The sequence below is a fragment of the Galeopterus variegatus genome, unplaced genomic scaffold (assembly GCF_000696425.1).
Source record: "Galeopterus variegatus unplaced genomic scaffold, G_variegatus-3.0.2 Scaffold1504, whole genome shotgun sequence".
In the NCBI taxonomy this organism is placed as follows: domain Eukaryota; kingdom Metazoa; phylum Chordata; class Mammalia; order Dermoptera; family Cynocephalidae; genus Galeopterus; species Galeopterus variegatus.
The window spans coordinates 263270-277881 of NW_007727615.1; the positions used below are offsets into that span (position 1 = coordinate 263270).

Consider the following 14612-nt stretch of genomic DNA (forward strand, 5'->3'; position numbering starts at 1 on the left):
TTGTATTGTCAGACTTTTACATTTTTGCTAACTGAATGGGTGTAAAATGTTATCTCATCACGTCTTGATTTGCATTTTCCTGATCACTAATGACTCTGAATATCTCTTCAGATGTTTACTGGTTCTACATTCTCTTCTTCTCTGAAGTGGTCTAACAGATAGACTTTTTTGGGGGGGAGGGCATAACCATAGTACTATTATAACATCTAACGATGATTCCTGGCACTCTATTTGAAGTGTACGCATGCAAAATGTGCTTCCACTAATTCCATTTCTTCTTTCATTCATTCATTCATTCAACAAATACTTACCCAGACTAGGGATTCGGGGGCAAAAAGAGAATCTGGCATAAACAGAGAGTCCAACCCTCTAAGAAAGTAAAAATGAACTAAGATTATAAAAATCTGCCCTGACATTCATGAAGCTGGGGGAACAGACACAGATAAAGCCAGATGCAAAATTAACAGAAAACATTATTTCTCCCAAGGACATACTGCAGTTGTAATGTCATAAAGAACCCCTACTTTGAGTGACTACTGCTTTCTTAGTCACTGAAGAGCTTTGTTCTCTACAGTCATAGACAATCAGAAACTTTGCCGTTTGAAATTATATCGGTACGAATAAAACACTCAACTCTTATGGAAGATTCTACGTCATTTAGACACAGAGAAGCAGCCTGTTTTCAACCCAAGCGCAGAGCTTCAGATAACGGGTATCTGGACACAGCATTCTACATCTATCTTAATGTAATTATTTGCAAGGAAACAGCACCCTGGATTCACTTTGCAGTCCAGACCTGATGTTGACCACTTTACACACAGCCCTACTTTACTTTGAGCTCACCAAAACACCACTTCATTAAAATTTCATCTGAACTCCACCATCTCGCAGAACTCTATCTTGCCCTTTGTTTAGTAAGCTGCCCCATGGTTCTCCTGGTGCATGGTCATCCCCATTGATTGACAGATCTGTCAGACTTCAAATTAGTTCCTGATGGTCTTAGGCTGATTGGACTAGGGCATCTCTTACATTCCAGTTCGTTAAACTGAGGCCCAGAGGAGATGTGACTGGACTGAGAGACCCCCAGCAAGTCCACACCTTAGACTAGGCCAGGTCCCTCAAAATACTTTTCTCACTTGATGACTCAGAAAGGCCTTCAGCAGGGCACAGAGGCTTCTACCGTTGTCAGGAGGACTCCCTGGAGGAGGAGATATTTGAACTTGGTTTTGAAGGATGAATAGGCCTTCTCAAGTGAAGGGCAGCGCGATTTCTTTCCCTTCTGCCCCAGTGCTATCTCCCAGACGGCAGGGGCATCTCCAGAATTTCCATATTGGAAGTGATAAGGAGCAGCAAACTCGCTGAAGGGCAGAATCAGAGTTTTGTATTAAAGTTACATTTGCAAAGTAAGGGCACCATCACTACGTAGATTTTACCTTACGAGGAAATAAAACTAATACAATTTCCTAAAGATGTTTTGTTGACATACTGCATTAGACTAAAGACACATCAAAAATTATTATTATTGGTACACACTTTCATTCTAGTTGGGGTAGCTGGAGTGGGAGATAAGGTAGATTGTGGGAGCATTCAAACCCCACAGCCAAGCCCCACAGGCACACGGAGGCGGGGCCTCTAACACTCTGACTTCTCCCCTTTTCCCACCGCGGGGTATACAGCCTAGGAGGGTTGCACACATTGATTTCTCCTCCTTCTCTCGTGGTATGTTCCAGGAGAGCCCTGTAAGCAGCCTGACTTCTCCCTTCGCTTCTCACCCTGTGGTATCTGCCAGGAGTAGTAGCCACAAGCGCCCCTCTCTACCTTTATCCAAGAGGACCCTCAGCTTCTCGGGGCGGTATTATACAGAACCTTATAGATCCAAAGACCCCTCCTCCAGTAAGCCCGTCCAGAGAAACGTCCTCACCCCTTCTCCCTGCCGCCAGTGGGACAGCTCCACACCCCCGCTCTGTGAGTTTATAGGCCTATTCATCCTCAGTACGGAATGCACTCTCCTCCAACATGGCGTACCCCATAGGGAAGCGCGACCAGAGCGCGGCCATGTTCTCCGCCCGACAACGCTGACCAGGAGCACTATACGCCCCAAAGCACCGACTCCGTAACATCCCCATGTTGACTTCTGGCTGACAATGGCTTCGAAGGTGGTTTTGCGCATGCGCAGTTCCCCCTTTATGAGAGGCCCCAAAGTCGGAGAAGGGGCGGTGCTAGGGGTGGTGACCGGAAGCCGCTGCGGTTCTCAGCAGCGATTTAATAGTTGTCAGGATTCAACCTTCAGTGCCGGAGGGATGTGGAGGTGATGGGGCACTAGGGAGGGTGTGCTGGGGCGTTCTGTGTGGTCAGTGATGGAATCGTTTGTCTAACTTGAGTTGGATGATTCGCTCATTGTTTTGCAGGCTTTTCTCTTTTCTAATATCAACGTTAAGATCGTAAAGTTCACTCTACGACCCACTGGGTTTGGTGCGTTATGTTTTAAGTGTTTTTTAAGAGTTAATAATTTGTCTTTTACCCAGGAGTTATTTAGAAGTGCGTTTTCAATTTCCAAAAGTTTATCTTTTTAATGGATTTCTAACCTTAGTTTTTCTGTGCAGAAAAATATCTACGTGAAGCTCATTCCCTGAAATATGAGACTTACGGCCTAGTCCGTGGTGAATTTTTAGATATGTTCCGTATATAACTCGAAAATAATAGTTAGTTAGTTGTCAGTTGTGTAATACAAAATTTGTCCTTTTCTCTCTGCTTTTTCTATTACTGAAAAAGGACAGGGAAATTCTCCACTGTGGTGGTGATTTGTCCATTTCTTCTTGCTGCTTTCTGCGATCCATTGTAGGTTAATCTTTGTATAAAGTGTGAGACTTAGGTCGAGGTGCATTTATTTGCTTATGGATGTCCAATTACTCAAGACTATCCTTCCTCCATTGACTTGTTTTTCACCCTTGTCAAAAATCAATTGGCCATACTTGTGTGGTGGCTCTTTCTGGGTTCTCTCTTCAGTTCCATTGATCTAAGCGTCTATCCCTCCACCAGTAGCACCACAGTGTCTTGATTACTATAGCTATATAATAAGTCTTGAAATCCGGTGGAATGATTCCTCCCATTCTATTCTTTTTCAAAATTGTTTTAGCTCTTCTAGTTCCTTTGCCTTTCTCATATACGTTTTGGAATAGTCTTGTCTGTCTACAACATGTACACAACATGTCTATTTAGATATTTGATTTCCTTCAACAGTGTTTTGTAATTTTTAGCATATGAGTTCTGTACATATTTTGTTAAGTTTATATCTAACTCTTTAATTTTTTTGGAGTGTTTGTAAATGGCATTGTCTTTTAAATTTTGGTCTCCACATGTTTGTTGCTTATGTATAGGAATACAATTGAGTTTTGTGTGTGACTCTTCCATCCTACCATCTCACTGAACTCAGTTATTAGTTTTATACCTTTTTTGGTAGATTCCCTGGGTTTTCTGCACAAACAATCATGTCATATACAAACAAGGACAGTTTTATGTCTTCCTTCCCAATCTCTACACCTTATCTTTTCTTCCTTTATTATGCTGGCCAGAACTTCCAGTACTATGTTAAATAAGAGTAGTGAGAGTGGACATCATTGTCTCATTTCGGTCTTAGAGGGAAAGCAGTTAGCCTCTCACCAGTAAGTATGATGTTAGCTGTAGGTTTTTTTTTTTTTAAACAGATGTTCTTTATCAAGTTGTAGTTCCCCTCTATTCCTAATTTTCTGGGAGTTTTTTTTTTTTTTTTTATCATAAATGGGTGTTGAATTTTGTCACTGTATGAATTTATATGATCTTGTGATTTTTTTCTTTTTTAGATTGTTAATATGGGGGGTTACACTAATTGATTTTTGAATTTTGAACATTACATTCAATTACATTTGTCTAATTTTTTTATGAGCTCATGTAATTATTAAAATAATTTTTTTAAACAATCTGAAACATTTCAGGCTTTGGGTTGGGTTATGGGAATGCCACATTAATCAAGAAGATAACAAACAAAAACACAAGTAAGAATAAATGGATCTTCCATCTAGTAAGATAGGATGAAGTGACTTACGCTTTTTCAGACACATTAAAATTATTGTTGATGAGAAAAACAGTGGTTAAAGCAGAGACAAAAAGCTCACTAAAAGGATAATGATATTTCCAGTTAATATAGTTCAGATTTTTAAGGCTGGAATAAGTAAGAACAACTTACAAATATTTTGGAGAAACTACTTAAAAGAGCTAAAAAGACCACAACAGATCTTTTCCAATATCTATTGCAGAGATGAGTATATCAACAGTATTGACATTCATCTAATATTTATTATACAATTATGTTCCTGGAATAAACCCCACTTGGTTGTGGTATGTAGTTCTTCAGATATATTTAAAGAACTGATCAGCTACTGCTTTTTTTTGAGGATTTTTGCATCTAAGTTCATGGGAGATACTGGTCTATAGTTTTCTTATTTTTTACTCTCTCTGTCTAGTTTTAGTTTTAGGGTAATACTGAACTCACAGAATGAGTTGGGGACTGTTTTCTCCTCTTCTATTTTCTGGAAGAGATTGTGTAGAGTTAGTGCTAATTTTTCTTTAAATGTTTGGTAAAATTCTCCAGTGAAACCATCTGGGCCTAGAAATTTCCATTTGAAAGCTTTTTGATTATGGCGTCAATTTCTGTAGTAGTTACAGTCAGCCCTCTGTATCCTCAGGTTCAGCAGCTGCAGATTCAACCAACTGTGGAGGGGAAAAAAAATACAAAGTAACATTACAACAATAAAAAATAATACAAATAAAAGACAATACCATATAATGACTATTTACATAGCATTTATATTGTATTAGGTATTATAAGTAATCTAGAGATGATTTAAAGTATATGGGAGGATGTGCATAGGTAATATGCAAATACTATACCATTTAATATAAGGGGCTTGAGCATCCATGAATTTTGGTATCCACGGGAGGTCCTGGAACCAATCCCCTGTGGACAGAGGGACAACTGTATATAACTATTCAGATCATCTATATAATATTTTTTCAGATTATCTATTTAATAGTGGTTGAGTTGTGGTAGTTTTTGTATTATGAGGAATTGAACTATTTTATCCAAGTTGTTGAATTTATGTGCATAAAGTTGTTTGTGGTATTCCCTTACTATCCTTTTAATGACTTCAGGATCTGCAGTTGTATCTCTATGTTTCATTTCTGATATTGGTAATTTGTGTCTTTTCTCTTTTTATCTTTGTCCGTCTTGTTAGAGGATCAGTAAACCAAGTTCATTGATTTTTTTCACAGGGCCAGCTTTTGGGTTCATTGGTTTTTCTATATTTTTCTGTTTTCAATTTCATTGATTTCTACTCTTATATTTATTACTTCCTTCTGCTTGCTTTGAGTTTACTTTGCTCTTTTCCTAGTTTCTTTATGTGGGGGCTTAGATTACTGATTTAAGACCTTTATTCTTTTCTAATGTAAACATTTAGTGCTGTAAATTTCCCTCTCAACACTGCTTTATCTGTATCCTGTAAATTTTGATATGTTATATTTTCATTTTCATCCGTTGCTTTTTTAATTTCCCTTGAGACTTTGTCTTTGACCCGTGGATTATATAGAAATATGTTGTTTAATTTTCAAGTGTTTGGAGATTTTCCTGTTCTCTTTTTGTTATTGATTTCTAGCTTGATGCTATTATAATCAGTGAACATACTCTGCATGATTTCAGTTTGTGTAGGTGTTTTATGACCCCACATATGGTATGTCTTGGAGAATGTTTGATGGGTACTTGAAAAGAATGTGCATTCCATTAGTGTTTGGCTGCAGTAGGCCAGGTATTTTCAAAAAGGGTTTCTGTTCAGTTGTCACCTTTTCCCTGGTCCTTCAATTAAAGGGAGTGGCTTTTCTAAGAGCTATTTTTTTTTTTCTTTTTCTTTTTTTGTGTCTTTTGGTGGTTCTGAGTTGTAAGCTTCTCCAGTACCTTTTGGTGATATATAGAAGGGAAAAAGAAACCCAGGGAACTCACCACTGTGTTGTTCTTCAAGTCCTGAGTTCTGTAGGTTAGGTTGCCAACCTTTTTTTTCTACCTTTCAGAGTCTTCCTATTTATATTTGTTGTGTTATGTCAATTTTTTTCAGTCTTTTCCACACTCACTAGTCTCTTCTTTTTCTTCTTGTGTTAATTTTCTTAATTTCTATTTTGCTAGGGAAGCATTTATTTCACATCAATATTAAAATATGTTGCTATACAGTTGTGCTTAATATTCCACAATAACTGCTTTTAAACACTTCCCTGGCTGAGAAAGATTTCCCTTTCTCATTTCAAGTATATATGTATGTATACATTCGACTCTTTATCTGGTTTGCTAGGGGGTTTTCTATGACATTGGTCATTTCATAGTACTAATTCTTTTTTTCTTTAAACCTCCTATTTTATTTATTTGATTTAGTTAAGGTTTTATTTTTGTTAATTATTACTTTCTGGTTTTTGTTTTGCCTAATTTTGTTTATTCTATTTCTAATGTTTTAGGTTGAATACATAGCTCATTTTGGGGTTATATTTATTTGTAATTAAAAATGAAGCTGAAGTCTTGGTGGGACTGTAAATTAGTACAGCCACTATGGAAAACAGTATGGAGATTTCTCAAACAACTACAGACAGAACTATCATATGATCCAGCAATCCCACTGCTGGGTATATATCCAAAGGAATGGAAATCAACAATTCAAAGGGACACCTGCACTCCCACATTTATCGTGGCTCTATTCACAATAGCCAAGAGTTGGAACCAACCTAAATGTCCTTCCACAGATGACTGGATAAAGAAAATGTGGTACATGTACACAATGGAATACTACTCAGCCATAGAAAAGAATGAGATTCTGCCATTTGCAGCAACGTGGATGAGTTTAGGGAAAATTATGTTAAGTGCAATAAGCCAGACACAGAGAGAGAAATAATACATGTTCTCACAGCCTAGTACACCAGTACTTATTCTTTTTACCGATATGTGGAAGCTAAAAAAGTTGATGTCATAGAAGTAGAGAGTGGAATAGTGGTTACTAGAGACTGGTGGGGGAGAAGGGGGAGGGGGATGGGAGAGGATGGTCAGTGTCTATAGTAATATACGGAGACTACAGTTAATAACAAAGTACTGCCTATCTTTGAATAGCTAGTCAAGATGAAGTTAAAAATTCCTAACCCAAAGAAGTGACAAATATTTAAGGTGATAGATATACTAAGCACCCTGATGTGATCATTGCATATAGTATGAATGTACCCAGTTATCATATTGTACTCCATAAATATATATGATTATCATGGGCCAATTAAGAAAAATAAATTAAAAAGAGAAATAGGGAGTAGAATAGTGATTACCAGAGGCAGAGGGGTGGGGCGGGGAAAAGTTAGTAGACTGGTAAAAAGTTATGGTTAGGTAGGGAGAATAAATTCTGTTGCCTTAGGGTGACAATAGCTAATAATATTGTATTGTATATTTCAAGATAGCCAGAAAAGAGGATCTTGAATGTTATAACCACAAAGAAATGATAAATGTTTAGTTGATAGATATACTAACTATTCAGATTAGATTATACAATATATGCATGTATTGAAACAACCAATTGTACCCTATAAACGTGTACAGTGAAAAAAATAAGAATTTAAAAAATATATGAAAAAAAGCCATTTAAAGCTGTAAATTCCACTTTATACAACTTTGCATTTCATAACTTCTGTATTGATTTCCCACTTTGATCCTGGGTTATTTAGGACAAAGTTCCCTTTTCTTTTGTAAAAAACAGGTTTATTTAGATATTTTTCAATGACATAAAAATGCACTCATTTAAAGTATACAGCTCAGTGGTTTTTAGTATATTCCAGAGTTATTCAGCCATCACTACAATCTTTTTTAAAAAAATTATACATATTTGTGGGATATAGTATGTTGTTTCAATTCATGTATACATTGTAAAATGATTCACTTAGGAGATAGCATATTTATCACCTAAACATTGATCTTTTCTTTGTGATGGTTACATTCAAGATCTTCTTTTATAGCTATTTAGAAATATACAATATGGGCCGGCCCGGTGGCGCACTGCTACAGTGCGCCGCTTGGGAGTGCGGTGGCGCTCCCGCCGAGGGTTCGGATCCCACATACAGACCGGCCGCTCACTGGCTGAGCGAGGAGCAGGGGCAGCACCGAGGGTTGCGATCCCGTTGCCGGTCCCGGTCCGGTACGGGCGCGACACTGAGGGTTGCGATCCGTTGCCGGGCACGAAAAAAAAGACAAAAAGACAAAAAAAAAAAAAAGAAATATACAATATAATATTGTTAGCTATAGTCAGCCTAGTACACCAGTACTTATTCTTTTTACCGACCTGTAACTTTGTACTCATTAATCCACCTCTTCCTTCCACCCCCCCCTTCCTTTCCCAGCCTCTGGTAACTATTATTCTGTTCTCTAGTTCTATGAGAAAAACTTTTTTTTTTCTATTTTTTTATTGTAGCAAAATGTATATAACATAAGGATTGCCATTTTCAGCATTTTTAAACATATAATCACATGGAATTAATTACATTTACAATGCTGTGTAACCACTACTTGTATCTATTTCCAAAACGTTTTTGTCATCCTAGACATAAACTCTGTACCCAGTAAGCAATAACTTCTCATTATTCCTTCCCCCAGTTTCTGTTACCCTCTAATCTACTTCTGTCTCTAAAATACTTTTTTCTTAGTTGACTCATGATAATTGTATATATTTATAGAGTGCAATGTGATATTTGGGTACATTTATACAGTGTTCAATGATCATGCCAGCGTACTTATCATATCCATTCACCTCAAACATATGTCACCTCTTTATGTTAGGGCATTCAGTATCCTCTCAACTACTTGAAGTTATACAGTAATTTGTTGTTGACTGTAGTGTTCCTATATTGGTATAGAACACCAAATTTTATTCTTCCTATCTCTCTACAATTTTGGGTCAATTGACCATCCTTTCCCCTTTCCTCCACTCCCCTCCCCTTACCAGTCTCAAGTAACCACTATTCTACTCTCTACTTCTATAACATCAACTATTTTAGCTTCCATATGTGAGTGAGAACATGTGGTATTTCTCTCTCTGTGCCTGGCTTATTTCACTTAACATAATTTTCCCCAAGCTCATCCATGATGCTGCAAATGGCAGAATTTCATTCTTTTTTATGGCTGAGTAGTATTCCATTGTATATATATCTGTCACATTTTCTTTATGCACTCATCTGTTGGTGGACATTTAGGTTGGTTCCAAACCTTGGCTATTGTGAATCTAGCTGCAATAAACATGGGAGTGCAGGTATCTCTTCAACATGTTCATTTTCTTTCCTTTGGGTATATACCCAGTAGTGGGATTGCTGGATCATATGGTAGATCTATCTGTAGTTGTTTGAGAAACCTCCATACTGTCTTCCATAATGACTGCACTAATTTACAGTCCCATCAACAGTGTGTAAGAGTTCCCCTTTTTCCAAGTCCTCGCCAGCATTTGTTATTTTCTGTCTTTTTGATAATAGCCATTCTAACTGGGGTGAGATGATATCTCATTGTGTTTTTCATTTGCATTTCTCTGATGATAGTGATGAGCATTTTTTCATGTATCTGTTGGCCATTTGTATGTCTTCCTTTGAGAAATGTCTATTCAGCTCCTTTGCCCATTGTTTTAATAGGATTATTTGTTTTTTTACTATTTAGTTGTGTGAGCTCTTTGTATACTCTGGATATTAATTCTTTTTTTTTTTTTCCTTTTTGTCTTTTTTTGTGTCTGGCAACGGATCGCAACCCTCAGTGTCGTGCCCGTACCGGACCAGACCAGCAACGGGATCGCAACCCTCGGTGTTGCGCCCGCACCTCGCTCAGCCAGTGAGCGGGAACCGATCTGTATGTGGGATCCGAACCCTCGGCAGGAGCGCCGCCGCGCTCCCAAGCGGTGCACTGTAGCAGTGCGCCACCGGGCCGGCCCCGAATTCTTTATCAGATGCATAGTTTGCAGATATTTTTTCCCAATATGCATGTTGTCTTTTTATTCTTTTGCTTGTTTCCTTTGCTGTGCAGAAGCTTTTTAGCTTGATATAATCCCATTTGTTTAGTTTTGCTTTTGTTGCCTAAATCACCACTATCTAATATTAGAACCTTTCCACATCCCCAAAAGAAACCATGTCCTCATTAACAGATGTCCCCAGCCCTAGGCAATAACTAATCTATTTTCTGTTTCTATAGATTTGCCTATTCTGGACATTTCATTTAAATGGAATCATAAAATATGTGGTCTTTTTGACTGGCTTCTTTCACTTAGGATAGTGGTTTCAAGTTTCATCCATAGTATAGCATGTATCAGTACTTTTTCTGACTGCCAAATAGTATTTCATTGTATGGATAAACTGAATTTTGTTTATCCATTCAACAACTGATGGACATTTGGGTTGTTTCCACTTTTGGGCTCCTATAAATAATGCTGCTGTGAACATTTGTTTACAAGTTTTGGAGTGGACATGTGTTTTCATTTCTATTGGGTAGGTATCTAGGAGTGGAATTGTTGGGTCATAAGGTAACTCTATGGTTAACATTTTGAGGAACTGCCAAATTGTTTTTCAGAGTGGCTGTACCATTTTACAATCCTGCCAGCAATGTATGAGAGCTCCAATTTATTCACATTTTATCAACATTTGTTGTTGTCTTTTTTTCTTATCTTAGCCATTTTAATGGATGTGAGTGGTCTAATGAATGGAAGATTTTGGTTTTGATTTGCATTTCCCTAATGGTGTTGAACATCTTATGCTGTGATCAGAGAATGTAGCCTGTTGATTCCCAACATTAAAACATTTACCAGATTTTCTGTGTGGTCAGGTTATTTGAAGGGATTTTGTAAATGTTTCATGGGTATAAGAGAAGAAAGCATATTCCCTCTTTGTTCCAACATCCTCTTTATGTTTTTAAAATTTAACTTGTTCATGCTTTTATCTTATTTCCTCTTCATCTCATTTTTTACTTCTGTTGTTTTAATTAAGTTCCTCTTCATTTTAAGTGGATATTTTCCCTCTCCTAACAAGAATGACTAAATCTATAGTGCCTCTGTTAGTTGATTGGAACAAAATTGTATCTCAGCTTGGACACAGAGACACACTGTCCTCCCTAGTTCCTTCAACAGGAAAAATACTTTTACCTCGATATTTTTGAGGTAATTTAAAAATTTTATTCCCAGGCTATTAATATTTTCCTCATGGCATGCCTCTTCTGTTTCAAGAAACTTTACCTAACTTTTTAATGCAAATTCACACTCACATTTTCAATATCTATTAAACAGAACCATGTTTATGTTGAGACTACCATGTAAAAGGTACCATGTGATATAATGTTGAGGACATGAACTTTGGAGCCAGGTAAACTGCATTTGACTTACCACTAAACCTCTGCTTCTATATACGTAAAATGAGATAATAATAATTATAGCAACACATAGATGATAGGATTGCTGTGAAAATTAAATGAGGTACCTGCTTCTGTTATTATAACAGTACTTGCTGATATGTATTAAATGTTTACCTTGTGCCAGTCCGGTGCTAAGTATCTTACAAACATCATCTCATTTAATTTTTACAACAACTTGAGATAAAGAATTTTGATTCATTTTGAAAAATAAAACTGAAGCTTTTTCATATTCTCACAGCTAAAAGTTGGCAGAGCTAGAATTTAAATGTTTATTAATTTTAGTCCAAATTTCATGGTCTCACTCATATTCCATTGTGATTAATAACTAGAGTACATGTTTACTGGACTTTGTCTACCCCACAGTGTCCAGTGCAGTGAACTGTAGTTTGGTGCTCCCAGGAAATGTTTGTGTGGTGAGGCCTAAATGACTCTGACTGTATGGAAACTGTCTTTCCAGGTTTCCTGAGTCCCTGCAGGGTCCCTGGGCCAGACCCCACAGTGAAGGCTGCAGGATCTTCTGACATACCCCACCAGACTTTGAGCTCCTGGGAAGAGCCGATTGTCAGCAAGAGAGCCCAGGGCTGAGGTCCAGTGAGAACATGGCAGCTGACGGAGACTCTCCCCAGCCAGGGGGACGTGGCAGCACCTGTGAGGTGAGGAGAAGGAAGAGGTGCCTGGGGGCAGAAAGTTATCCAGAGCTCCAGAGCCTGGAGAAAAGATACTATCTCATTTTCATTTGTTTTTACCAGGCTGGATGATTTTCCCCCCACATTTTTATCAGTCATTTATTTCTCTTTTGTGAATTTCCTTTTCCTGTCCATTGTTGATTTATTTATCTTAGCATGTGGATTTTAAAGAGGTTTTTTTTTAAATATCAAGGTTAATAACCCTTTATCATTGTATATTTTTGTGAATATTTTTTGCCATTTTGTAATTTGCGATTAGGTTTTAGTTTTGTTTACAAGTGGTAAAAGGTATCAAATTGTTCTCTAAATCTTGTTTTAAAAAACGGCTCTTCTCTGCTTTGTTTTCCCCCAGATTCCAGCTCCCCAGAGGCACTTTTAATCTTTTTTCTTAATCTTTTTAATATTGTTTTGAAAGTTTTAGGCATTATCTATTGACTTTCTACTGTGGAAGGTAGTTAGCTTTTCTATGCACTCCTGCTCACATAACCCCATCCTACTAAAATAGGTATATCATTGTTTTGGTGAGATCCACAGCCAGTATTTATTACTGTGACGATTTATAGTATCCATGCTGTAATTACTGTTTCCACACAGCTTTTTCTTTTCCCTGGAATTAATAATTTTCTGGTTTCATCATTTGTTTGCTTTACTCTCTATATATCAATAATTCAACTCCAAATTCTTCCCAGGTGTTTAGCTCTCCTCTCCATATAATCACACACATTAGTTAATAATCACAGCAATGATAATGACAAGCACTCATACAATGTTTACTGCGTGCCCAGCACTATTATATGCACTCTGCATGTATTAACTCATCTTCACAACGATCTCATGAAGTAGGTGCCATTATCATCCCCATTTCATAGAGGGGAAAACTGGAGCATACAGAAAAACTATCTGGCCCAAGTTTACAAAGCTAGTAATAGGTGGGGCTGCTCTAAACTCTGAGCATCAATGTCTTCTCTCTGAAGAACTCTCTCCTGGAGCTTGTTGACTTGCTGAAGTCTGGACTGGTTGCTCTCTCAGCTTGACACACAGCTGTGATCTTGTCCTCTTCCCTTCGCTGTCCCCTAGGAAGTCTCCTTTACCTCTGTCTTGTGTCAGATCCCCTGTTTCCTGGAGCCTGTGTCTTCCTCCTTCATGGTTTGCCCCCTCATTTTGTGGGGCACATCCTCTAGTATATCCTTGAAAATGGATGCAGGATGGGTAAATTTTATGAAACTTTGTATGTCTGAAATTTTCATGCAAAAATATATTTAATATATACAACTGTATACATATATTTATAGAAATATAAACATTAATGCCATGGAAATATGTTTATTTGACCCTACACTAATTTGCCTTTTTGGCTGAATATATAATTCTAGGTTGGAAATTATTTTTGTGCAAAATCTTAAAAGGCTGTTTCCAGGATCTTCCTAGCCCTTTTCTGCTTAGATACACGTTTTCTCTGCTTTTCAAAAAACTCTTCTCATTTGGTTGTTGATCTTCCTTTTTTTTTTTTTTCTTGGCTTTACTGATTTCCATTTCCATCTCTTTTGCTCTCTTTTCTAGTAGTTTTTTTAAAAAAGCTTTACCTTCCAAATATTCTTTTGTGTCTCTCATTAGTGCTGTTATGTAATTTTTTGTTTTGTTTTTTGGTGGCTGGCTGGTACAGGGACCTGAACCCTTGACTTTAGTGTTATCAGCACCGCGCTCTGATCAACTGAACTAACCAGCCAGCCTATTGTTATATATTTTTTTATTTTAAATAGCTCTTTTTGTTTTCAGAATATTCCCTTTTAATAGCATGGTATTTTTTGTTTTATGGATACAGCATCTTTTCACTTTAGGGATATTAGTAATAGTTTTTTTAATTTAGTTTTTTGAATAATAATATAGACACATGGCTTAAACAATTTTAAAATATAAAAAACTATATAGTCTAAACTTTCTTATTTATCTTTCTGCTATCTGCTCAGCTCCTTCTAATACATATAACCGTGTTAGTTTGTTTTCTCTGTATGATTAGGGTTTCTTTATGCAAATAAAAGCGGCTGAGAACACATTCTTATTTTCTCCTTTTTATTTCACAAAGGTGACCTACTAAAGAATTTTTTGTCAAATTTTGTTAATTAAAAATGTTTTAGTGAAAAATTTTTTTAATTTTTATTTATTTATTTTTTTATTATTTTTATTTTGTCAATATACAATGTAGTTGATTATTATGTCCCATCACCGAGACCTCCCTCCCTCCTCCCTCTCCCCCCTCCCACCCAAGTGTGTCCCCTCCATTTGCTTGTTGTAAGAACTTCAAAAAAAATTGTGGTTGTTATATCTTCCTCTCCCCCCCTCCCCGATTTTTTTTTTTGTTGTTGTTGTTGTTTGTTTGTTTTTTTTGTGTGTGTGAGAGAGTGTGTGTGTGTGTGTGTATGTGTGTGTGTGAATTGATTCATTCACCTTTA

At 37.1% G+C, this 14612-nt stretch overlaps 1 protein-coding gene and 1 pseudogene across 1 annotated transcript in view; one reads left to right on the forward strand and one right to left on the reverse strand.

Annotated features, from left to right (window-relative positions):
• Positions 1 to 1429: 1429 nt before the first annotated feature.
• LOC103594193 lies at positions 1430 to 2170 on the reverse strand (annotated as a pseudogene).
• Positions 2171 to 12075: 9905 nt separating this feature from the next.
• ZNF81 (zinc finger protein 81) overlaps positions 12076 to 14612 on the forward strand; it is an 86001-nt gene continuing 83464 nt past the window's right edge. Inside the window, exon 1 of the mRNA XM_008577385.1 lies at positions 12076 to 12129. Within this exon, the coding sequence (XP_008575607.1) occupies positions 12076 to 12129 (54 nt within the window). The remainder of the gene's footprint in view (positions 12130 to 14612) is intronic.